We start from the raw sequence: 26,818 nt of genomic DNA on the forward strand, positions 1-26,818 counted from the left end.
GGAATGTTACATCTATACCGTTCAGCTTTTCCTTTATGTGTTTACACCTTTTCTAGTTTATGGTGTAGTTTCAGGTTGGTTTCTTACCCTGCAGTTCCCCAATATTTTGAACTCTCTGCTAACCAATTTAAAACTACTTCCATTGTGATGCTTTTATTAACAACTCCTTGGCTTCTAGAACTTTAAGTGGACTACTTCATCATGTCGATTGTCCAGTGTTAGGGACATATTTCTTTTTCAAATAGTCCTCTCTCTGTCCAGAGCCTCCCCCACTACTGCTGGACTCACTGGGATATGTTTTCGACTCCAGAGGCGAGTGCAACCTTTTTGTCTCACCCACCTCTTGCATGTACTTTGGTTTGAGTTCACTAGACGCCCTCGAACAAGCACCCAGTGAAGGGGATATCTCTTCCCCGTAGTTTAAGCCTCATGCTTTCCTATGGCAACACCCCACTATAGGTGGTATGCTGACAGGGGACCCCTATGGGTCCCCCCCCTGCAATGTTGCTATGGGTTCACTGACGTGCCCCCAGGCTCCCCAGTGCAGAAGAAGTCACCTCCTTTTTGTGACTGGTATTTTTTGCCCTTTACAACACAGGCCATCCTCACTTTGTATCCCCTAACTTTGTTGAACGTGATAATATTGTTACTTTCCAAGCATTCCCATAACAGGCTGGTGGCAGTTGTTACTTGATACCCTATTTAGCAAATGCATTGAACAAGGCTGTTGCTGCAGCTGCAATAATGCAGTATAGGGGGCATATACTCAAAATGGCTACCTTTATCGTAAGTCCTGATCAAGGAGTCCTATACTTTGTTGCCCGTCGTCGTCGTCCTTTCCCAGGTTGGGGGGGGGGGGGGGGAGGGGGAGGGGGGCCTTTCCTTTCATGCACCTTCACAGGTTTCTTGCAGGAAGCCTGCAAAGGGCTCCCCTGCTTGTGTTGGCAGGAAGTGGGGAGGAGGTCACCCAGACCCCAATACACATTCCTCTAGGGGTCTGTCTGTTGCTGGGGAAGATTCTGGAAGGCCGAGTGTCCCCAACTGGACAGCCACCTTCAAATTTGAATGTTGCTTGTGTCTCTATTGGAGGGCTTGGGTCACCCTCCGCCCTGGTCTTGGGTACAAGGAAAGGAGCTGGATGAAGGAATACGAGTCGATAACTGGACCAGAAGAGATCTGAAGAAGACAACAACTGAGGGATGCCCGAGGACTTCACTTTGACCAGTAGAAACAGACATGTCACGCACCTCAACCTTCTGATCGACAGGTTAAGACCTCTGTGAAGTGCCTTCCTCCCTAAGACTGGGGGGACCAACCAGTCACCTTTCTTGCTCGAGGCTGTACACCAGTTATACACCGCTGCATAACCCTGCAATGCCCAAAACTACCCCGCTTCAGCTGCACGGACCTTCGGTAAGCCGAATGGCCGAAACTCAACTTGGACATCTTCAAGGATCTGCTGGGACTGTAGAAATCCACTGAGCTACCTCCACTACAAGAAGTGCCTGCAGGACATCAAGAGTTCAACCACCGAGTTGCTGGGCGTCCCCTGACTCTGTACGGGGTCAATGCAAGGATATCTGTGAAGATCTCATAATTCTTGGAACTTCCTGCCTAAGGACCTTAGACAGATTGATTCATTGCCTGCATTTAGAAAGAAATTAAAAATGTATCTTTTCGGTTTAATGGAACCAAATTAGGTCAGATCCTATGATGGCTCAATGTTGCAAACTCTGATTTAACAACAAACACCTGCGCCTAGATGCAGTTTCTGCTTGGAGCCTATCTATAGGGTATGCATGTTATAAATGCAAAATCAAATCAAGAGTACCCTATTTGTGATGAAACCGAATCCAGGTAGCCAGTCTACTGTCTGAGGCCACCAGAAGCTTCTTACGACAGCTCTGTGTCAATGAGCTCAAAACCACGACCAGACAACCCTGCCAGGCGACTTCCAACAGTGAGCCTTGCTTCTCCCAGTTATTTGCTATCGCCTGGGCCGGTTTCTAACTTTCGAGGAATTCGGGAGGTTGAGATTGCTTATATCTATTGACCTGCCCCTTCCCCATATGGTTTGAATTGGGTGCAAAGTCTTTCTTACCTTAGCGCTATCCAGGGCGGTGTTGTCCAGGCCAGTACTTCTGTGGGTCCTCCTCAAAACTCCCAGGGGTGGTAGCTGCTCCTCTTCAAACTGGACCTTCTTAAGTTCTTATCTTCCATTGATTTCTGATTTCTATGGCCTCTATGGCCTAAACGTTGTACTGTACCTGCCTGAACTGAGTGCGTCCTCCTGACTATTCACCTCCACCCTCCAGAACATTTTGGGACACCTGAGAGACTTGGCGTAGACTGATAAAGTTTATTATATGCCATTGGGCCTACCTATGAGATAACATTACTTTCGCCCGACTTTGAACGTTTGCATTAACTGTCTATGTTCTATGCTAAAGTACTTTAAAAGTAGTGTCAACTGTGAGTTCTATATTTGTGCTCAAGTTATTCTACAAACTGTTCTCCAAACTACGATGCTCAGCCTGCATTAGCCGGTGCCAACTGGGTACGATGGGAGAACACCGTCCACTTAAAACACCAAACTGATCAACAGCTGACAAAGTCGTACAGCGTTTTAAAGGTAACAGACAAAAAAATACCCCAGCACTCCATCTCAGTGCAACAAAAAAAAAAAAAAATGTAACCAAACATGTATGTTTAAAAGATAATACAAACATGGACTTACAAAGCCAACATCGGTTTCTGAGCCAACAAATAACCACGTGTTCCGTCCCTCTACAGGGACTTCGTAAGGTTTGTTATACTTCTCATTTTTGGGGCAGTGTTTTATTTCTAGCAGTTTACTCGATTACCTCATCCTGTTCCAGTAATTCTAACAGCTATTCAAATAACACCTCAATGAGGCGGCCATTTTGCAGTGGATAGTTCCATTGAATATTCACAAAAAGTTATTTGTTATAGTCAAGGATCTAAAATCGACACCTTTCTTCACTTTGCAATCAATAATTAGAGTTTGTAGCCACATTCTCCCCCTCATCCCATATCATTATAAAATCAAGTGTTTAAATACAGTGGTCGAAATTAGGATTTGTTGATTAGGAGCAAACAGCAGCTCCTGGGTATCATGCACCATCTTTTAAGCAGGAGCTAAGTATGGGGAACCAGGAGCTAGTACATTGTGCACAGTAGATCCAACTTGTGCGTAAGATGCAAACGCTAACGTTTACTGTCCAGTATCCATTAAATGTCTCTAGGTGTGCCCTTTATTCTCTTTTATACACATTCCCAAACCTAAACAGTTAATTATTCCATAGCTATGTTTGTATGGCATCACTTGTCTGGGAAGTCACAAATAGCTCCTGGGAGGGTGATCGCGAGCCCAAGCATGATGGTGGCTGGGTAACGAAGCTCCGACGCAGAGGAGCTTCCCCGCCATAATCTTGCCCATTTGTAATGAACAAAAATTACATACAGAGTCAGCAGAAGATCTGAGGGATAAGTAGCCTGCCCTGAAACCCGTGGGCTGACTGCTCCAACACGCTAAAAGGACCAGAGCCTCCCCAGGGAGCCGAGTTGGGCGTCACCCGGGTAAGATGGGGACACAACCAGACCCAACTTTGCTTGAGGACACCCTGCGGGGGCCAGCAAACACTAGAGACATAAAGGCCCAGAGGCAGTGTCTCCATTATATGTTGTGGGACGCCTTGGTCCAAGGCAAACAGATGAGGGACGACCGACGTGTGGCGGTGCAGTCACACTGCGCATATCTTTAAGTGCAGCAGCCAGGACGGAAACCTGCACTACGGACTACGAACACCACCAGTAGCTGTACGCCAGGAGATGCACTTGCTGACCAAGGAGGATTCCTCCCCCAGAGATCACAGAGGTAGAGGCCCGGATCACAAAGACCTGCTGACACAGAGGTGAGCCACCTGGGAGCACACTGGGCACCATGACTTTGTGGGCCATGGGGGGCTACAAATGGCAATACCCCCAGTAGGCCGGTGACCATGGGGGCCACCCCCCCACCCCCACTGAATCACAAACACTGGGACTTGTGCTCCTCCCTCCATGAACCACCCTTAACACATGGTCAAGTATCGCCAGTCCCCCAGGTGGAATACCCACCCAGCTACCGACCCGCAGTCAAGCAAATACCCACTGCCGGGAGCATCATGAGACCATATTGCTTGCGGCCCAAGGGTGCAACATCTGCTGGATTCCGGGAACCACCAGGCTATGCCAGTGACTGAGGGAGACCCTGAGGAGGGACCCTCAAATTACAGACTTCTACCCGGCTCCATAGAGGTAAACAAAAAACTGAGGTCTACTCATCTGCGTACTCATCCGTGATAAGTGCTTCACGCTACCATATCTGCTCACATTCTGCACGGCTCTGCAGGGGTGATACTGCCCAGTGGGTGCCCCATCATACGAATTGACAACCTGGGCTGCCTCAAACCTGCACCCACCTGGAATGATACAGGGAACCCCTGATCCCTTTACAGACGACATCAGGGAAATAGGCTCGACCAACGCACCATTACCCCGCTCTACCTGGAAACAGCCTACGATGGTGGCCCAAATTCAGACCAAACTACAGTCAATACTCCTGGAGATGAAAGCCATTGGCCGCAGAACACAAGAAACAAACAATACTGTTCAAGATATTAAAACTGACTCTCTGCGCAAGCTGACTGGACGACCAACAACAAGCACCACATCAGTTTCCTCGAAGACAATGTTGAGACGGCCACCACTGATATTGATGGCCTAATTAGAGAGGTCCAAAGACTTGGCGCAAAGATGGAGGACCAGGAAAACTGGTCCAGGAGGCAACCTTCACCTGGTGGGCCTGCCGGAACACAGCGAAGGACCCGACCTGGAAGTCTAGATCTATGGGTTTCTCCATGATAAGCTGCCAATTCAAGAACCACGAAACATCAGAGAGCGGGTACACAGGGCCCCCATCCCCAAACCCACCCCCGGAGTACACACGCGAGTCATCACGATGCAGCTCTTAAACTTCCAACACAAACTATCCATCCTGAAGGCATAGAGAGCCGCTGGTAGGATAAGGATAGATGGGGCCGATATTTAATTACTTTTCCTTCAAAAAACTGAAACGCAGGAAAGAGGCTAGCCCGATCTTTGAAGCCTTGAAGAGCACAGATTCTACTTGCGGTTCCCGGCCATATGGTGCATCCAGCTGGACAAAAAGTGGCACTGATTTGAAGATCCAGTAGCAGCAGGGCACTTCCTGCATCAAAGAGAACTCGTCTCCACATATTTTCCCAGCACAGCAAACGCTCGCTCAGAACATGGGCCATCTCCACCTAGACCTCAATGTCGAAATAGACCATAAGGTTGCTGGAGGAAAACAGGCAGATATCCAATAGACCAGGGAAGCCGGCAAGATTCCCCCAGCGAAATTAATATCCCAGACATTGCACCTGAACCCGGCCTACACTAACGTCGGCCTTGTGGGCAATACACTCGAAGGTTGAACTCCTGTTAAAAGGCCTCGATCAGAAGGGGCTCGCTCTCATCTCCCTTGAAGCAGACTCTGATGTAACAAGGAGTTCTAGGGACACAGATCTCTGACTCTTCAACAACAGATGGGATGTCGCTTACAGCTCCACTGCATCACCCGAAGCTCATCTACCCCACCCATGTTTTTTCCCCCCCTTTCTCTTCATCTCCCCCTTTGTTCGTTTTTGGTGCACATTGAGAGACTGGAAGATAAAGAGTTCATGGCACCACAGATACCCCGGAGGAAGGAGACTTCAGTATGTGTGGAAAGTGTGGAAAGTGGAGGAGACCCTCAGTCCTCCCCAGACCACCCCCACGAATGGGCTGTCATCTTTTTGTACTGGGGTACAGTTCTACATCCCCAGTGTTTTGTTACACTGTTTGTTCATGGTTTGAAATGTTGGGGTATGTTTAGGGGCACAATCCTCTGTATGAAATACCAGCCCAAGGACGACACACTAGGGACGAGAAAGCTGGTGCTTACCACATGGAGGGAGTGTTTCCCTCCCTCAAACTAAAATGACTACCTCAACTGCATCACCCTTGATATTCAGGGTCTAGGCCACCCCATAAAGAGAAAACTAATGCTCAACTACACATGCGATATACAAACATACTGTTTCTCCATGAAACACACCTCAACTCAATCGAGTAAGAGAAATGTCGGGGATGGGTGGCAACGGCAGTACACTCCCCATGCCACGGGAAGAGGGTAGTATCTATTCTAATACACAAAAGGGTCCCCTACACATGCTTGTTAAGACGGATTTCTGAACTCTGACCTAGTGATCAGTGGTTCAGAAGGCCAGCCTAGTTTCTTGGAACAGGGTAACCTCCGGACAAGCCAGACTAATCAAGGTAGCTATGGCAGGCGGTCAAGACTAAGGGCCTCATTACACGGACGGCGGTAAGGAAATAACGTTACCGGTAAGTGAATACCGGTAACGCTAAATTTCCTATCCATTTTACGACCCGGACTTGCCTCTATGAGCGCCATCGTTAAGTACGGTGGCACTAATAGCAGCAAGTCTGGGCGCGCGACCCCCAGGTCGGAAATAGCGGCATGTCGATAATAGCATCCCATCACAAGGTAGGTGGACATGGTAATATCAGCATGGTAAAGACCCCAAAACAGCCTACCGCCATGGCGCTAATACCGGCATCGCGAACCACCCGTTAAGAGACCTGCGCAGTCCACCTGCCACAGGTGGACACATCCAGCACAGGTGTAGGGGATGGCACTGTGGCAGCACAAAAGGACACACCACACCCCTTCCCACACAAAAATGCTTCCAATACTGCCCGCATTACATGGGCTGGAGGATGTGATTGTAGTGCGGCACCATCAACAACACGAAGCACAGAGGAGACGCAGGAGGAGTGGAGTAGGGCAAGACAGTCACAGCAAGCACCAGCAGGGCACCCAGAAATACCACATAACCAGCAGGAAGAGGACAAGAAAATTGCACATAGCCGTACCTGCGCTGTGATGGAGCAGGCATCCGGCCTCTACAACACACAGCACCGGTCCCTAAGTGTGCTGGGTGAAGCCCTCCTGTACGGCCATGACAAAGTGCCGAAGTAAACCATGGCATGTGTTGCGGGACTAAAATTACATCAGGTGGAATGTGACTATGCCACCTGACATGCAAGCACAAGATGAGGATGATGTGGATGGTGATGAGGATGGCTCAAAAGGCCCGCAGGGACATGCAAGTGGCAATGTCCAGGCAGGCCACGATGTGAGTCAGCATCTGATGCATCAGATTGCATGTCATACAAGGTATGACTGTAATGGATAAAGATGGGTATTACTGCCCTGATGCATGTGGTCAGTCCCACAAAGAACCATCTCCCCAATACAGTACACACACAATGAATACCAAGCCAGTGTAAACTTTCAAACAGTATATTGTGAACAAAAGACAACAATAAGTGCAGGGCCCCAACTGTGAAAACACCCTTACCGCCCTCCCCCCACAACACTCCCAAAATCACCCTTACCCCCCCTCCCCCCACAACACCCCCATGTGAGCCTCATGGCGTGAATGTGTCCTTCTCCACATGTGGCACCCAGTCCTTGCTGGCCCCAATTGCCAGTGCCTGCTCCGTCATCTGGTGGGTGTGAAGTGGTGCGCCGCAGGTTGCGCAGAGACCGGCGTAGGGGGCTAGTTTGCCGTGAACTCCCAGAGGAGGTGGGGCCCGGTTCATCCTGGGTTGGGAGTGGGCATCGGCACTCAATTGCGTCTGCTATGCGGTTCATGGCCTGCCTGAGTTGGGCCATTTCATTGCAGATTCTGTTGGTGCATGCCTCCATGGCCTCCCTCGTCTGCTGTGCAAATGTACCGATGTCCTCCCTCTGGCGGCCTGTCTCAGCCACATGCTGCCCTACTAGACCAGTCATCTCGGTCTGCCACTGAAAGATGGATGAGAGGTCATGTCGCATGGTGGGTGCTGGTGGGATGGCTGATGCGCTTGGATCCATGGCACTTGCATCAGGTGAGAATACCTGGGGGCTCCATGGCCCTTTAAGGGTGGGTGATTCTCCTTGGCTAACCGGACCGGATAACCTCGTGCTTGCCAGTAAGGGGCATGTTGGTCTGGGGCTCTGGCTTAGATCCTCAATGCCAGGTGCTTCCTCCTCATCCGAAAGTGGGGCAGTGGCTGCTGCCTCACCCGTTGAGCTGGTGGCAGCAGAGTGCATTCCCTCAATGATGCCTTCACTTGCTGGGAGACACTCCCGTGGGTGCCACGACGGCAGCAGGCATGGCCTGTGGCTGCGTGCAACTGGTGCTCCTGCTGCCTTTGTCCCTGTGGTCATGGTCACTCCTCCTGGCTGCCCTTGAGGATGTGGCGGTGTCCCCTGTGGCATCCCTCCTGGGTTTTTTGCTGGATGTGGGAGCAGGTGTGGAAGTGCGTGCCTCCTCAGTTTCTGTGTGTGATCCTGTACGGGCGAGTAATCGGGAAAATCATCATTTATGGGTCGACCTGCCTTATGCTGAATGAATACGTCATGCCGTTCTATGCATTTAGGGCTCTTTAGTGTGGATGCAGGTAATGGGGATGTTGGGTGGGTCATGCATGAATGGCTCAATGTTGAACGGGTATGTGGTGATGCATGCATGTTTGTTTGTGGCTGGATCCACGGCATTCATATGGACACATGATTGAGGGGGGGACCATCACACTTCACTGTGCATTGTTTGATGCATACTCACCTCCATCAGACAAATGGCCACGCCATGCTCCATTTGTCGAACTCCCTCGATGGATTCCACGCCGATTGTCGATGCACAGGTCTCCTCCCACTCACTGAGCTTAAATCAGCGATTCGCTGCCTCCTCCTGTGCCCGTAGCCAGGTTGCGGTTTACGGATAGGATGTTCCTCACACGGAGCCGGAGGTCGTCCCACCTCTTTCGGCAGTCTTTAACTGTGCGGGTGGTGGTGCCTACCGCGCTGACCTTGTGGGCTACCTCTTCCCAGATGGCCTTCTTCTTCAGGATGGTCTCCCGCCGCATGTCGTTGCAGAAGACCACCTGTGCATTTTCTGCTAGTGTCTGAGTGAGCATTATGAGCTCCTCCTTGCTGAATTTCTCCTTGCGTTGCCGCTCTGACGATTTTTTCACGGCCTTGGGCATCTTTACAGTGTCCTGGAAGGATTTTCGAACGTGTTTCCCGGTAAGGTGTCCTGGATAAGGAGGATCGCAATGGATTGTGTTTTTAAAGATGGCCGCCGTGCTGTTTCCCATTTCTGTGCGATGACGCTATTTCTGGTTCCGCAAAATAACGATGTCCACTAATTGCGGTGACCGCTATTTGCATGTGGCGGCAGGTCGGAAGTGCTAACAGCGCTTTCGACGATGCCGTTAAGGGACTTTTTGGGGACTTTTGCGGCATGGCGGTAGGATCATTACCGGCATGGCGCTATGCTCGTGCCCGCAAACTCGTAATGGCACGCAATTGGCGGCCTCTTGCAAGGGCGGACACGCTAATTACGCCATGCCGGTAAATTCCTATTTTTAACCGCACAACGTGTAATGAGGCCCTAAGTCTCAGGAGGGGTGGGGGTGACTGAAAGACCTCAATGAGCACACAGAGCCAGGCACTTACACAAAACTCCCAGACAGGTGTATATATCAAAAATATACACCACAATAACAGAAAGATGCAGGAAGACTCTGTACTCAGGACCAGAGTATTACTATAAATCACAAAATCTGAAGGAGTGTCCAGAGAGCAAAACTATATTAATCACAAAGGTGTATCACATTTTATTCACCATGATACAAACATTTTTCAAAAAAGTCAATGACATAGTACTTTTACATAGCATCATTATATCACATAACACAACATGGGAGTACATAAAAACTGGCTAAAATTAGTCCATCACAACAACCATTCATAGTGCAGCATTCAGACCATAGATCACACTCAGTGACATTCAACCAAACAACAATAGCTAAAAACATGGCAAAATTGATTAACGGTAGGAAGTGGGATAAACATTCCTTACGTCCCATCTGATTATTTAATGTTTTTACACAAACAGCAATAAAGGCAATGAAAAACAATCTAACGCGGGGGTGGATCTAGGAGAAAGAATGTTGTATAGATCACATCCCTGAGGAGTAAGCTCAAAAATATATCAAAAATGTAAACACATTTATTATAAGGCCTTTGTAACTCAATACACAGTAAAAGAATCACAGCAATACTATCAAACCAACACAATCAATACAAGATATATACAAGACCATTGGGGTCTAAAGGGTTAAAGGCACGAAATCTATTCACAACCTGGAGGGGGAAGGAAAATAGGCAGTGCAGATAGTCTTTAGTCCTCTTCAACATCAAACACACCCCTAACTAAGAGGGGTCTCTAGCAGCTCAGGAAGGTCGGTGAGGCAATGAAGAATAGATTGCCACTATTCGAGGAGGGCCACCCATTTGAAGGCAGAGGCGATTCCAAGGTTCGGGAATAGTTTGCACTAGCAGTGGAAAGGAGAGGGACCCCCAGCGGCCACTCGTGCGTAATAATGGATGGAGGGGCTAGGGGCCACCAGTTAGGTCTACTCACCGACTCCAGGTGCACTGCAGACCAAACTTAGCCAGTCGAGTCCACTTTGGTTGCGGGTTCTACTGCGACAATATGACGGCTCTGTGGCTTTCAGTTCCGAAGATACAGTGAGGATTCCCAAACGGGATAGTGATGATTTCTCCGCTCCTGATGGATGGATCAGGCCAGTTTCACTGCAGCAGGCTTCAGGGGCAAGAGGGTCACAAATGCAGCGCACCTGCAAAGATATTCACTGCGGCTGGGCAACAAGGTAACCGTGTTTACTCCGGTCATGGCACACTGTTCGAAATTTGGTGTGAGCATGCCGGAGACAAAGAGCTAGCAGTATACCAAGTTTCGAGGGCCTCCTCGAAACGACGGCAAAGACAGAGCAAAGGTCCTGCATAAGCTGGTCAGCCCACTGGTTGGAACAGGGACACTTCCGATAAGGCTTACTTGCAGGTTTTGTTGAAGGCGCAGAGACTAGTTGGGCCCACTATTCTAATGGGTCGAAGCGTCTTCGCAGACCTTCTAGGACGACCAGAGGCAGAGGGGTCCCACGGGATGTCAGCGGGCTCAGGGTGTCAAACATTCCAGTGGTTCCTCCACTCGGCTTCTTAGTTTCAGGATACTTGGATCCTATCCTTCGTTCAGTGAGAACTCCAGAGATCGACAAGGTATGGGTGTTTGTCCTCTTATCCAAAGTTCCCTTCGTGCCAAAACAGAGAGGACCCAATGGGAGATCTGCTCACAAACACAACTCCATACATGGACCAATCACGGACCGCTGTGGTCCCAGGCATTCACAGCACTCTAGACTCTCTGGCACCCAGGATGTGTATTGGGGACAGACACCCCAGCCCACAACCTGGAGGCGCACACACAAGGCATGCAGAAGCCTGCAAAAACTTGGCATTTCGCGGGAATCTGAATGACCAAATAAGGACTGTCACGGGTCAGCTCGACCTGGAGAAGGCAAAGGGGCAAGATGGCCAAAGGACAGGACAAAACCTTGTGGCATGGCCATTTTGGAGCCAGGCCACCTATTCATGCCAAACGCGGTTAATATGGCAGGAAAGGGTTAAAATTACATGAAAAGATAAGCTGCCACCAGCCCTGTCCATGACACATCTGCACATCTCCACATCTATGACGGTTTTGAAGCCATACCAATGGTCTTGGTGAACATCCGTAATTGGGACATCCAATACAAACTCATCCAAAGAATGTACTATACAGTTTTGGATGGGTCTCATACACTCCCCGGACTGCTGGAGACTGTGTGTGGGGACAGGGTACCATAGGACTCATTCTATGGTCATGCCCAAAGATAGACATTCTGGGACAAAGTGCATAGACAGATCTCATGCATTGAAGGGCAGAGATTATGACGACCCCAGGCTCTCTACTTCTGGGAGGACAGAAGGAGCACTGGCACTCCAACACCATGCAGCGCAGGATAATACATGTAATTCTATTTGCAGCGTGTAAAACTTGGATTCGTAACTGGAAAGCAGTGGAGCCACACACCAACTCTGCGGCAGTCACTATTCCCTTCAGGAGAACGCCTGTCCATCAAACTACCTCTCATGGCCTCTCGCACATTATCTCCTCACGTGAGGACGATATCTATCAACTCCTTACATGCAACACCAAACTAGGCTCCCATTATTATGATGCTAGGAGACCTAAATCTGGGCCTTAATGACACTAATGACGACAACGCTTCAGCCTTAGCCATTATATCACAGAACTGGGTTTCTTGCATCGAATAACTAACCCCACCCATAACAAAAGGTAGATCGCTGGACTGGATAGCAGACCGAAACTGCGACACCAAGATTCTTTCCAACACACCCTGTGCCTGGTTTGACCACAAATGTCTCTGAAATACAGCCCCAAAATACCCAGCTAATAAATTTACAAAATAATCAAACAGATAGACCCACGCTGTATATACACAAACACACTTACTAGAGATCCCTAGATTTAAACTTAAAAAAGCAGGGGCAACAGTTTCCTGGTACTAGCAGCTAAACTTTGGAACTCTATGCCCCTAGTCCTAAGAACAGAACCGACCTTCAGAACATTTTTGAAAACTTGGCTTTTTGCCACTAAACTATTCCATATTGCATTGTGGGCTGGTGGCCTCTCCCACTGTTCGGGGCTCTCGAACCTAGCTGCGTCCTGTTGTCAAACTGCCCTCTACCATTAGAGATTAAAACTCATTGACCTGATTTAAATCTAGAAACTTCCATTACAGAATAGCACAGTATTTACTAGCTAGTGTCCTCTGGAATGGTACTGCGACTACTAGCTTGCGCCCCCCAGGATAGTACTGCGATTATTGCCTTCTTCCCCAGGATGAAACTGCAACTTGTGGTTTGACTGATCACCATCCTTGGAGATTGGCACACATTGACCAATTCCAATTCACATCTAGAGAGCATCTTTGTGGAGTGGTACTGTGATTGTTGGCTTGCGCCTTGTGAGATGACAAGTGATTATCAGTTCCGCCCATTGGGACAATTCTGTAATTATTAGTTATACCTTCTTCACACCACAGAGTTTGTTTACTGCAGCAAGCCTCTTCCAGGGAGACCCACATTAGGGGCAGCCACTGAAATATCCTAGCGATATAACCCTAGTAATCCTCGCTACCTAACTCGAGACAGCGAATAAACCACCCAGCAATATCACATGACTAGAACACCTAACAGATTGAGCCCAACTTGTACCGGGTCCGGTACAACAGCACAAGCCAGCCGGACCAAAGCAAAAAAGACCAACTCGCCATCAACTAATAGAAATAAAAACCAACAAAAACACTCAAGCTCAAGATGCAGCGCAAACAAACTGGACCCAAGGAAAGACAATGAAAAGAAAGAACAAACACAACTGAACACCACAGAAGACTCAACTGCAGAACACACTCCCACAGACAGGAACAACAACAGAACCAACAGCGAGAGAATAGAGAAATCTCTCCACCTAACTCCATACCTCGCAAATAACGAGTCACCCGAACAAACCAACCCAAAGTGCAAATCAACGGCAGACAACCAAACACAGCCACACAGAAGAACAGACAATGATCGAAATAACAAGAACATAATCGACGCACTAACACCTTACATCACCAAAAGAGGACATTCCACTCGACAGCCACAAAATTTAGAAGAGGATCCCGATGAAAACAAAAACCCAAGACTGAACCTAGAAGAACTTTTCAACGACACAGACACAACTGCACCAACACCTCAACAAGAGATAGACCTGGAAGGAAATCCCAACACCAGTCAGAAGACAACAACCAACATTTAAACACAAACCAAACTACACCTTTAAAATCCACTGCAACCTAATAAACGCAAGATCCATGTCAAAACACTCAGAGATCTTTGACCTTCTCTGCGACAACGGCAGACGAACCTCTCATTATCAACTGCGAAACCATGGTCAGACACCTATCAGCGATTCCAAAAACAAACATCACATTCTTTCTGGTTTACAGATCACCGACATACGATGCAACCTTCATCACCAACTTCATAGAAGCCATCACCAATGTAGCCATCAACCAAGAACATCCAATAATCCTGGGGGACTTCAACATTTGGTTCGAAGAAAAACACGCCAACTCCAAAAACTCACTAATTGGGCAGCTAACAACCATGAAACTACAACAGCTCGTCAAAGGGGCAACATACTCGGTAGGACACACCCTAGATACAATCTTTGCTAACAAAAAAACTACCATCTCATCATCCCATTCGTGATCACACTACCAACTCAAGTCTGCATCCAGCCACCCAAGCTCACAACCATCACAAAAAAAACTGGAAAACCGTCAAAGCAAGCAACCTAATGGAACAACTGGAGATTACCAAACCCTCAACTACAGAACTAGAGCTGGCTGACCTAGATGGGAAAGCGGAGCTACTCCACAAATGAATTGCTGATACAATTGGAAACATCGCCCCAGAAAAACCATTTACCCCCCCCCCCAAATAAAAAAGGAGCAATGGCAAAATGGTTTACCCCACTACTAAGCACCATCAAAGAACAAAATGGAATAGCAAATACAAAAGGCGAGGAGAATGAAGAAATGAGAAACTCACCTGGTTGTGACAACACTCAAACCCCCTCTGAGAAATTTTGCAATGACTTGGCAGACCATTTCAAGAACAAAATCAACGACATCTGACAAATCATACAAAAAAGACAGGTTTAACACTCAACCAACCGGACCCAACGAAGAGCCACAGCACAAACTCCAAAACTTCCCGGATCAGCGGAGGCATTCGCCAAGCTGGTAAAACAAAGCAAGAAAGCGGGATCACCCGTGGATCCCTGCCCCTCTGACATCTACAAAACAATCCTAGCACAAGAACGCCATCAGAATACTACAGAAACCTCCTAAATCTCTCACAAAAGGAACTGTACCAAGATGCTTCATATCAGCATATATCAAACCGCTTTTAAAAAACACAAGTGGCGATGTGGAAGACCTCTCCAACTACAGACTGATTTCAAACATTCCCTACCCGGAAAAACTCCTAGAAACGCACGTATACAAACTAACCCAAGAACATGTAGAAAAACACTACTTTCTATATCAAGCACAAGTCAGTTTCAGACCCGCAAGAGGAACAGAATCGGCACTACTATCCATCTGGGACAACCTAAAAACGAACGCAGACTCCAACACAACCTCAGCTCCGATTCTGCTCGACCTCTCTGCAGCATTCGACACAGTTAGCCATGACACCCTAACCAAAAGATTGGAAGATACAGCTATAACGGACATGGCACTACTCTGGATCAAATCATTACTAGCCGACAGAACAGAAACCATATGGATAAAACCCTTCAAATCTACTCCACGAGTTAACGGCTGTGGAGTACCACAGGGATCCTCACTATCACCACTGTACTTCAACATCTACCAGACTCCAGTAATCAGAATCTTCAAAAAATACAAAATTACATGCTGCAACTACGCAGACGACACTCAACTCATCTACAAAATCGAAGTCACTCAAGCCAGCCACTCAACCCTATTGAATGTCTAAAAAGTCTTCTGGATGAACGCCAACAACGTGAAAATCAACCCAGGGAAGACAGAAATCATGATCAGATCAAAAAACCAAGCGAACACCACCTACATTCCGTGGGCGACGAAAAGGGAACCGCACCCGCACCATCTAAGGTAGTAAACAATCTGGGAGTCCTGATGGACAGCACCCTAACCTTAGAACCACAAATAAACGCAATAATCGAGAAATGCTTCTTCCACCTTCACACAACAAGAAGAATCTTACCTTTCCTCTCCTTCAGCCACAAAACACTCACAATCGTCGCCCTTATCATGTCAAGAATCTACTATGCAAACAGCCTCTACCTCGGGATGCCAGAATACTTCCTTAAGAAACTACAACACATCCAAAATGCAGCAGCCAGACTCCTCCTCAAACTATCCAGAAGAGACCACATTACTCCAGCACTAAAAATACTACACTGGCTCCCAGTCAAACATCGCATCACCTTCAAAACAATGTGCATAACACACAGGGCAATCAGCGGACAGGGAGCTGAATTCCTACAAAAGAAAATAATCTACAAGCCAACGAGACTCGTCAGAGCAATGAAATCCGCCTGGAACCAAAACCATACCTCAAGAAAAAAAACTAGGGGGTTCCTCCTTCTCCCAACTAGCTGCAAAAACCTGGAACAAAGATCACCTACAATTCAGAAAACTACAAAAAAGCTGGCTCTTCCAACACCGCAGATTCAAATTGAAACAACTAAACAATCAAACAGGAAACACAAATAACAGGTTGACAGAATTTAGGATGACACTAACGGAATCTCTTACAATAACAAGAGAGACGACGCTGCATCGAATAAGACACAAGCGACACACCCATGAAGACAGAAATTAGCATCCCTGCCCAATTCCATCCAAAAACCTCACCCACTCCATGAACGCTGCCAAGCAGCAAACTTGGATGGAATTGTATGAATGTTAGCAGTTGCCATACTTGGACGGAGTTGGCATGCGTCAGGCCCGGACAGTGTTGCGAGTGTTGGCATGTGCCACTCCTGGTGGGGGCTGTGAGGGGTAGCCTATGTGAGCAGCTGGATAGGATTATTTTTAATGCTGACCACTGCCACACCTAGATAGAGTAGCGAAAGTTGACCGATATCACTTCTGGACCAGATTGGGAATTAAAATCAGGGCTAGATTTGAAGGGAATCACAAACGCTTCCTTGCCTCGGATACAGACAGGTTTGTCGTAGATGGGTGGGAGCAGAACTTGGACAGAGTTGTAAATGTTGATGAGTATCATGCGTGGAAGGGGTCGTGGCTGTCGGCCAGTGCCGGATCTGGATGGAGGTGCAGGGAAGTTCGCGCACAGCACCTGGAGGTAACGTGGAAGTCTGCATGTCGCTTCTAGACAGCGATGCCAATTAACCAATCCACTAACAATTTCAACCCTCTGCATACACCTCTCAAACTCTTAACCAAACACAACCACAACCCTATAGCACAACAATCCGCACAAACTTCACTACAACAAAAGAAACTGCACATAGCCACCCACACACACACACACACACACACACACACACACAACAGCACACGACGGCTACCAACCAGAAAAAAACCCAAGCCCAGCGAGTAGTGTTTACCGGGTTGAGGCTGCCAACGGCACATCACTGCTCTTTTGCAATTTTCCCACTAACCCGCCCCACCTCCCCTTTTCAGAGCTGCCAGAGCGCCAGGGGACCACTCTGTGGTGATAGTGTACGGTACAAATAGTCTTTAACATTAACATAAGCGGTAATGTGGACCTTGTGCTTTGAATTGTACTTGTTAGGAATGTCTCCATTGTACACCAATGTATTGTAATGTCTGTCACTTCTGCAACTATACTGTAATCTCTTAAGGAATGAGCCCAGATACCTTTGGGTTAGGTGCACACTACAAATTAACAAATAACTAAACTACTCTCCAAACTATGCTCCCTAGAATACAACACCTACAAACGCTGGCCTAGACCGGCACAAGCTGCACGATTTCAAAGAACAGACACATGTATAGGATTATTTTAAACATAACACGATAAGCAACCAGGGGGCTACATGCATAGAATGGGAAGAGCATGCCAACAGACCCAAACACAGTCATATATCACAAATATATAATTGGTGGCAAGGGCATCACACAAGACTTTCAAACCAGGGGATATAGGGCTCAGATGAGCAGCACTACAATATAGGACACTATTTAACATTCAATATTTACAGGGTAAAACAATGGATTGTAAGGTTAATGTGCAATGGCGGCGGGAACCTGCGGGTGGATATGGAAGGGGTGGGCGGTAGCCCTGATCAAAGGAAGGGACAAGGCAACCAAGATTCAGCACTGCCATATATGATAAAAGGAATAAATGCTATGTCTACGCTCAATCTTTACCAAAGTGCTGTCTCATGCGCCCACCCTATGTATCGGGCTCTTTCAGTTATTGGTGTATAATAAAAAGGTTTTAACAAAAAAAAATTAAATAAAAAAATTGCTCCTGGTAGCTCTTGGTTTCAAACTAACCAGGCTTCCCTTGCCTATAATGGGAGCAAAATATCTCCCAGCTCCGAACCCTGCAAATATACAATGAATGTTATTCATGGCATGCTCAAGAAAAAATCCCCATTAGAGCGGTGCAAGTGCCTCATATACTCATTTCCACCTCACTACTACTCAATTTTAATGAAATTCCACTACTACTCAGTTTTAATGAAATTTCACCCAAGTGGGCTGCGTACAAGTATGAAAGTATGTTAACCATTTTCAACCTTCAAAAACGATGGTACAATCACTTCATGCATTCCCAAAATTACTAAAATGTACAGTCCATAAATAAATGAGATGCTCAAGGGAGAAATCATGATCAACCCATACCAAAGTGCACATGCAAAAACTATGTCCAAACCACCATCTATGGCTATACCATTTCATAAACAGCTATGCTAATGAATATTTCTCAGATATAAGTTCTCAAATTTAAAAACCACTGTAAAATCATTTGACACAAACATTTACAATTCTTAAATATCAGGGAAAAAGGAAAGATTAGCAGCAATCAACAAAGTACCATTATAAAAGTAACTTACTAACACTGTCTGAAGTAACATGTCTCCAATACATCTTATGAATCAAATTAATTAAAAGATTTACTGAGAGCTCCTCATCTGAATTATGCCCTTGTGGTTTCATTGTATTAAACTGTATGATAAGTCTTGATTCTAGCTGCTTCAACTTCCCCTCTCCACTGTCCTCTTATGTTCTGACACATGGGCTAACGCAAAGTATTGTGGACAGGTTATTCGGTACACCACAAATCTAGTCAAGTAATCTATCCTATGGTTTATAAACCATTTTTTCTTTTTTTTTTCTTAGATAATCTGATTTCTTGGTTTTGCCAGGACACTTAACAACTATTACATTTTGTAAAACCATTCCTTTTAAAGGTTCTCCAACAATGTATTGCCTTTGTCGTTTACAGAATTTGGAACATTAGGAGAGGATTTGTGTAAGTATTTTTACCTACCTTATATTTGAAGTGAGCCTTAGTGTAGTATTGTAATAAAAGGGTGTTCTATTGATAACTTACCTATATGGGTCTTTCACTCATCTTGTCTGTGTTAACTGTACTACATAACGTGCCCCCCACTTCCTCCTTAGTTCAGCCATGCTACTACAGTGAGCGGCTTTGCTCAGCTCAGGTTGTAAGAAACCTTGCTAACCTTGGTCCTATCCAAGATGGTGATTTTTCAAACTCTCCCAACATCCAGTCTACAGAAAATTGTCCACATCGAACTCCTTTTGTCACTATGGTCTAGCTATATACAATTTTCCAGTCAATCAAATGGGGTAATTTTATTAAAAATCTAAATTGAATGCAGGGGCCCACCAACACAATTACATGCCGTGGTGTACCCTGCATTCGCTTGTAAAGGTCCAGCTGTCAAACCAAGTGCATATAACAAACGGTACTAGAGGGAACACATAGTTAAAACATTATATAGGTGCCGTGCAGACCTCACTAACCTAAGAATTGTTGGTCTGCATGAGATTTTCATGCAGACATGCAACATACATATTCCAAGCTTTATTGTTTACTCACGGCAGCTACTTCTTTGTATATATTTGTGGCATTTATGGTGGTGCTAACTAGATGCACACACTGGTGATTTCAATATGCTTCAATAGTCTAAAAAGTGCATGTTGCGGATAACAGCCATCTCGTTGCACTTCAAATACAATTTTAAACAACTGTTTATTAAACAAACCAGCTGTTAAACACGCTCCTTGGTGTATAGCAAGAGCGTTCATAATGCCCTATATTGCGATTTCTTTTCCCACACCTATATAATCATTTTTTGTTTTGAACTATGTGTTCCCTAAAGTATCATTTGTTGAATGGACTCAGTTTTTACTACCGATACTTTTAAGTGGGGTTCCCCTGTCTTGCGTTAAAGGTGTCAAACCAAAGCAGATTCCACAGTGATCCATTTGTTGCATGTCTGCACGAAAATCTCAAAGACATACTTTTGGGCACAGTAACAGGACAGAGATCCATCTCTGCTCCAAGCTCCTCCCCTCATATATGCTCCATAATGAGGAGGCATGAAAACCAAGTGTAAAAGCATTACGCCTCACTTTTATACCTCAATTTAATGTGTTGCCCCATTTAAAATGGCAATGATAATATGCAGATGTGTCCCTGTCAGGAGGTTCTAGCGCTTTTTTCTCCCCATCCGGTTATATTTTATTATATCCCATACTTATTAGCATGTTATTTGTTTCCAAACATTTAGTCCAATTTCTTTACCTTGAAACCAAAGTATCTATCGCTCACTTACGGAGGTGTCTTGCCTGTTACACCTTTGCTCTGGCCCTAGTACTCAATTTTCTCCCTTATTCTCAGATTCTGTGCATTGGGTTTTAAATTTCTCACCATTTTGTTTCATTTTTATTTACCCCTTATTTTGACTACTGCCCTTCCAACAGTAAAGCATATCCCGCCCCCCAAATCTACCATGATACATTATTGTATAATAATCATGGCTTTCACGCAGCCCAAGGAGAAGCACCACTGCTCAAAGGCAGCTCTCCTCGGAAACCCATCCCTTTGTGAGACACAGGGGTTGAAAAGGGAAGCAGTCCACTACTCCAGTTACCATCTCAGCTGGACACAGCGAATCGGTTTCATGACGGCACCAAATGCAGAAACCTGCACGTCAGTGAATTAAATCATCCTCATGGACACTTGAACACCTGCCAATCTAAATCACTATTCATTCAGCACCACATCCCCTAGCAGCTGAGGCTCCTACAACATCATTCAGAAGAGAAAATAATTCACAGAAGTTATTGTCTGCTTGTGAACAAAATCAAGAGCGCTCGCAAAGTTATAGCCAATATTAAACGCTGGCAATGTGAACATACAGCAACCCAGATTTGCCATAAAACGTCACCAGAACTTCGATATCCTGGTCCAGCAGGTATCCTTGCGAGGGCCAAAACCAAACAGAACTGGACAGATAGGAGCCTATCTGGCCATGTACCATGCGGGTCATGCTTAGTCTGCCCTCAAACAGAACAAAGCCATATGGTGGACAGACTGGCGGTACCTTTCTATCCAAAAGGAATACACCAACTGCAATTACCACACTGTGATCTATACCATTGCCTGTCGCCGTAATTGTAGATACATAGAGGTGACAAATAGACCCATAAAAAACAGAATCATTGCATGTATTAGAACCAAGAAGACATCAGCGCCAATGGTTGAACACAAACACACAGCAGACCAACTGCATTGGACTGTCTTGGAAACGGTTTATACAATTTTTTTAAAGTAGGAGATCTCAGCTCAATGCTTTTATATTGAGAACAATGCTGGATGCATCATCTGAAAACAGATACTTGCAGTGTATCGCAGTTACATTGTTGGGAAACACGAGTTGAAAGTCCCATATTTATAATCTAGTGCGCCTGTTAGCAATAGGGCAGTTTCTGCTCCTATTTCTTTTAGAGGTGCGGTACTGCACCGCTTTCAAGAGCTAGCATGTACTTGTAGGGCCAGTAGAGTTCTTCTAGAGGGACAAAGTGACAAAAACACCATATTCTAATATTGGGGGTATCTCCCTTGATGTTTTATGTTGTGTTATAACGTTGTCAATGCGGGATGACCCCACCATTTGAGTTCTCGTCTTCCCCCTGAAAAGTGTGATCACTCCTTTATCATCGCCACAAAGATGGATGATGTTCTGTATTGTCTGAGGCTCACGTACGGTACACAGACCTAAAGTAAAGTGCCACCAGCTTCCGTTTACAGGTAGGCACATTTAACTAGCCCCCCACCCCCACGATCCAGAAACACTACTCCCAGTACGCCTAGCACCCTGCGTATTGCTTTCTTGAAAATATACAACTTTCCTGTTCGCACAGCATATCTTAATACTTCATAATAAAGACCTGAGAGAACTCATTCATCAACATACCCAAACACACATTGCAACAAAAAAGAACTCTGAAAATACTATGCTCTCCCACCCCATGCCAGCAGCTAATTTAATGGATCTTTGAATTGTCCTCTCCCCAACCTGCCTCCCATAACATAACAGGTATTTGTAGAGCGCACATTCACCCCCTCCGCCTCCCCACAGGGGTATATGGACAGATAACAACCAACTTAATGGTATTCAATTTATCGACCTCGGAAGGATGAAGGGCTGAGTGGACCAGCCGGGATACGAACCTGTGACTAATGAGGTCAAACACAGGCCATTGTGGTTGGTGCATTAGTTCACTGAGCCACAGACCTTGCTGCATATAGGTTGTTTTTCCACCCTAGGTCTGTGCACAGTACACCATTGGGTTTAAAAATTACACAAAGAAGTAAATAAATAAACTTTTATAGCAAGACAATTATCCTATCAAACATGTCAAATTTGGGCCGGTCAAAAAACACAATTTAAACAATCCTCCGTTTGTTATTTGTTAGCCCACTTCTACATAGTGATGGAACGGCCCACAAAACATTTGAAAAAACATGAGTGGACGGTGCACAGTGGAACAAGAGAGACTACCAGACTTACGACCCAGATCTGGGCACACAAATAGTATGAATTCTACTATTCATGAGACTTTGGCTTTTGGCCCATGGTGGTTTAGAAAACGTGGATCTGTGCCCCATCACTAGGGTGTCATTAACCCAGCAGCGCCATATTATACCCACACTGTAGAACAACACAGATCTCTCGCACTAGCATAAAAACTAAAGCGCTGCCCCCCCTCTTAAAGCGCATTTTCAAAGTTGCAAATTCAGGTCCTTTGGCATGTGCAACTGCACCAATCGTGTTCTGGTGTTTGGATTGAACCGTTGTTGAGCCAAGTGCGTCTCCCTGTATACTGGCAATTAATATAGCATTGGTTTCCAAGACAGAGCTGCATTTGCAAGCACAGCTGGCACAAAGAGGGAGGGAAGCCACATAAGTTTGGTTTATTTTCTATAAAGATAAAAGCCCCCACACCCATTAAAAATAGTGTTTGATATAAACAGGCATAAAATAAAACAAGGTTGAAACACTTTTCCCGCTATGACATATCCACCACTGCTTCCGGGCATTTTGGCCAGTCACGTGTTCCTGTGGCTCGTGGGAATCTAATAACTCATTGAAGCAGGTGCTTCCCCTGCAAAGACAGATCCTGACGAGTCAAGGGACAGACATCACAAAATGACATATGGGTGGCACTCCCATGCAGAGGTGCGGTACCTCAGCAAAACCGACCAGCAGGTATTGCTTCACAAGCAGCACACACTCTCCCTCCCACAGACTGATATCAGCACTTCCATCAGTCCTTGCCTCTCCCGGCCCAGGGAAGAGAGTTTACTAGGGCAGCACGTCCAACGGGTGAAACTCTTTGAGCAGTAAAATAATCTCCTCTCTCTAAATGTTTCTTCAGTAGTGGCCACCCTAAGAATATCACTTTGCTCCCCCTACCTGCACATTTATTTTGTAGCAGCAACCTTAAATCACGGCCTGTAAGAGGTTCTGTGTAATTCAGAACTACACCACTTTCGTAGAATCACCACGGTCCATTTCAAGTGTCCATAGCACAAGTAACCTGCTCCCTCAACAAGAGGCTCCAGGTGAACAACAACTGAGTGTGAAGCCCTTCTTCACTGGATAGAAAGGTGGCAATGAGCAGAGTGTTAAGTCTTGTCCCTACATGGGCACCATTTCATTATTCCAGCAAATGCCAAAGAAACAAAATGTGTAGTTTATGGACTTGCTCTGAATCTTTATAGTAGTTTATTCATCATCTATGAGAAGGAGCATTTAGTGTAGACCCAGCACTGCCAGCAGAGAACGCTGTTCCAATTAAAAAGGTTTGTCTCGATCATTCCATAAAAGACAAGTGAGTTTCTTTGGCAATCAGCTTCAGAATTAATTTGGTTTTGGGGGATCCTCTTTCTGACGGCTCTGGCCAAAGATTCCTCGCCAGAAGGCAGTCCAGCCACCTCCTTTCTTCAGCTCACTAGTGTATCCAGCACTCTTGGGACGAGGAAACCCCTGTAAAACAAAAACAAAAGTGCAATTGGTTACGGTTTCTGTTGGCAAGGGGAAGGGTTGGTTAATAGTATGCTGTGAGGAAATCAATTTTTGGGATGGACCACACTTTTCTTAGAAACAATTTCAATACACACTGTAAGAAAGCATTTTAGACCCTTCATTGACCTTGAAGCCAACTTCATAGAAGCTTTAACATTCTTACAGAACAGCTTGTACGAAAGGCAATACATTTCCTTTTCATAAAGTGCTTTAAAAATAATCAGAGGTTACACTATGAGGGAAAGGTATTTTAGGCAAAGAAAAAAGCAAATGTTCGAGAAAAAAAACATTCTAACATGTAAACATACACAAAAAAATAATATAGGAACCCATCATTAAAAGAGCATCCGTTACTAACTGGAAAAATAAGAACGAAAGGACAGGACAATAGGAGTGACGCAAGCAAAGAAACACCATGGGCGTGGCTGGGCATGGGTCATGCTTTCAGTAGTACAAATTCAACTGTGGCGGAAAAAAAAAATGGACAGAAAAGAATATCTTCACGTTCAAATATGTAAGTTCACCAGCAAATACAGTGCCACACTTCAGGCTCTTATTTATATATGAAATCTCTCCCAAAGCCCAAAAAAAAAAATTGTCAGTAAATAAAGAATAGGAGTAGTACCACTACTAATTGTTAGCTTATTAGAAAACAAACATGCTGGTGGCACAGCAATGAGATTTCCCTTCTTCACACAGTTACCACATGACAACATAGGCCTCAGCCAATGCTCCTTGCCAACTGTGAAGAGAATTCGTCACAAGCCACAGCAGTCCGTAAATTAAGCTTGTAGCATTGTGCAGATTATACAAGGTACTGCTGGACTTCAGAGGTAACACTTGGGGCTGGAAAAATGACTGCCTTAATGGCGATAAGGGAGAAAGCCCTACTCTTGGGCTATATAGGCTCCAGCACTATTACTGTTAGGCAGCTACCACATCCGAGCACTCAACTAATCCCACTTGGCGACAGTAAGGAATCAGTGTGTGACATTTAAGAGCAAGCTTTTATTTGTACACCAAGGCCAATCAGTGATTAAGACTCACTAACTTACATCTCTGTTACCAGTCTACCTGTCCTCTTCCACAGACAAACGCAGGGTCATACACGTTAAAATCATGCTGGCATATTGCATTTCAGTTAATCTGGTTACCAACCAAACAGAAAACATTGGTGCAAAAACTACAAGCGCTGCACAATAAAGCAACATGAAATAGCTTCAGTTTGAAGAAGTTGTACTACCTCTGCGCTTCTTGCAAGGGTTTGTAGCCATACAGTGAAAATAGAAGAATTATTTTCTTATTTTTACGTCAATAACATTCATTCAAATACAGTTACAAGCAATGAAGAACATTTATTTACTTGTTCTATTTTAAAATAGCAGCACTGTCACCGTATCCACCTCACCCACTATGTTCCACCTCTGTCACTCATTCGCCCATCTGGCTAAAGTCCACCTTCACCAGCGAAAGTTCCACAGATACTCTTTGTACTTTGTTCTCCAAAGAGGTTGTCGAATCTTGAAATTGCCCCCAGTAGCCAACCCATCGTCACATTTCTTTCCATAGATTTCAGGCCTCTTCAGTCTTCCACCGGCAGTGCTTTCGATCTAGGTTGTCTAGCTTTGCGCCCCCCCCCATACATTGCTTCAGTTTCTACTCCCAGGTTCAACTTTGGTACTGCCTCTCCTCTATCTCGATCGCTACCTGTGGTGTTCCCCAGGGGTCTAACCTCTCTCCCTGGCTTTTCAAACAATACCTGGCACTTCTTGCCCACCGCATTGCCGCGCTCTGCCATAACTTCCAGTGCTATGCGGATGACTCAGCTCATTTTCCACCTCTTCTCCCTCTCATCTCCGACTGCCTGTCGGCCAACTAGGAGTGGTGTGCCGCCAATAATCCCTGCCTTAATGCCAGTAAGACTGAGATTCTCCTCATCGGCACCACCAACTCCCTCCTTTTCTGTCTCTCTGGCCAGCCTCTCTTGGCCCTCCTCCTGCTCCCACCCCTGAAGCTAAATACCTCAGGGTCATCTTCGACTCCACACTCTCCCCACATCTGTGACGTCTCTAAGAAGTGACACTATCAGCTGCACCTCCTCAGGGGTATTGTAGGGGAGGACTGGTCAAAGAAGACCCCCCCCTCGCCTACGCTTTCTCCCCAGGTGAGGACTATGGCTCTCTTGGGCGTCCCCTCAAGCCACCCGGGCCCAGGTGGTGGAGGGTTCACCCACTGGAGACATTGCCCGCATGTATTAATTGTCCACATGTATTAAAATTTAGCTAGGCCTAGAAACCATTTTGTCTGGTAAAGATGGTGTGAGCTCAGCGCACTGTAGCGCGGCCCCCACCCTTGGAGGGTTTCAGTCATCCTTGTTGCCGCAGCACCCTGGCAGATCCGCTGCGAGCACGTTCCCACGAACAAGACGGACATGAGCTAGTGTAATACACTGACATTGTAACAGTTCACCTCCCGCAATGCATCATCGCTCCCAGCATGACCCGGCCAACAGGCCTAGGCAAATGAAA

At 46.1% G+C, this 26,818-nt stretch overlaps 1 protein-coding gene across 4 annotated transcripts in view; it reads right to left on the minus strand.

Annotated features, from left to right (window-relative positions):
- Nucleotides 1-23,161: 23,161 nt before the first annotated feature.
- The window catches only part of BAD (BCL2 associated agonist of cell death), an 81,681-nt gene continuing 78,024 nt past the window's right edge, over nt 23,162-26,818 (minus strand). For 3 of the 4 annotated variants that reach the window (XM_069644872.1, XM_069644870.1, XM_069644871.1), the window contains exon 4: nt 23,162-24,251. In XM_069644872.1, the coding sequence (XP_069500973.1) occupies nt 24,126-24,251 (126 nt within the window). In that variant the 3' untranslated portion in view covers nt 23,162-24,125. The remainder of the gene's footprint in view (nt 24,252-26,818) is intronic. The other variant, XR_011302090.1, reaches the window with a different exon arrangement.

Source organism: Ambystoma mexicanum, chromosome 2p (genome assembly GCF_040938575.1).
Source record: "Ambystoma mexicanum isolate Mex_15411 chromosome 2p, UKY_AmexF1_1, whole genome shotgun sequence".
In the NCBI taxonomy this organism is placed as follows: domain Eukaryota; kingdom Metazoa; phylum Chordata; class Amphibia; order Caudata; family Ambystomatidae; genus Ambystoma; species Ambystoma mexicanum.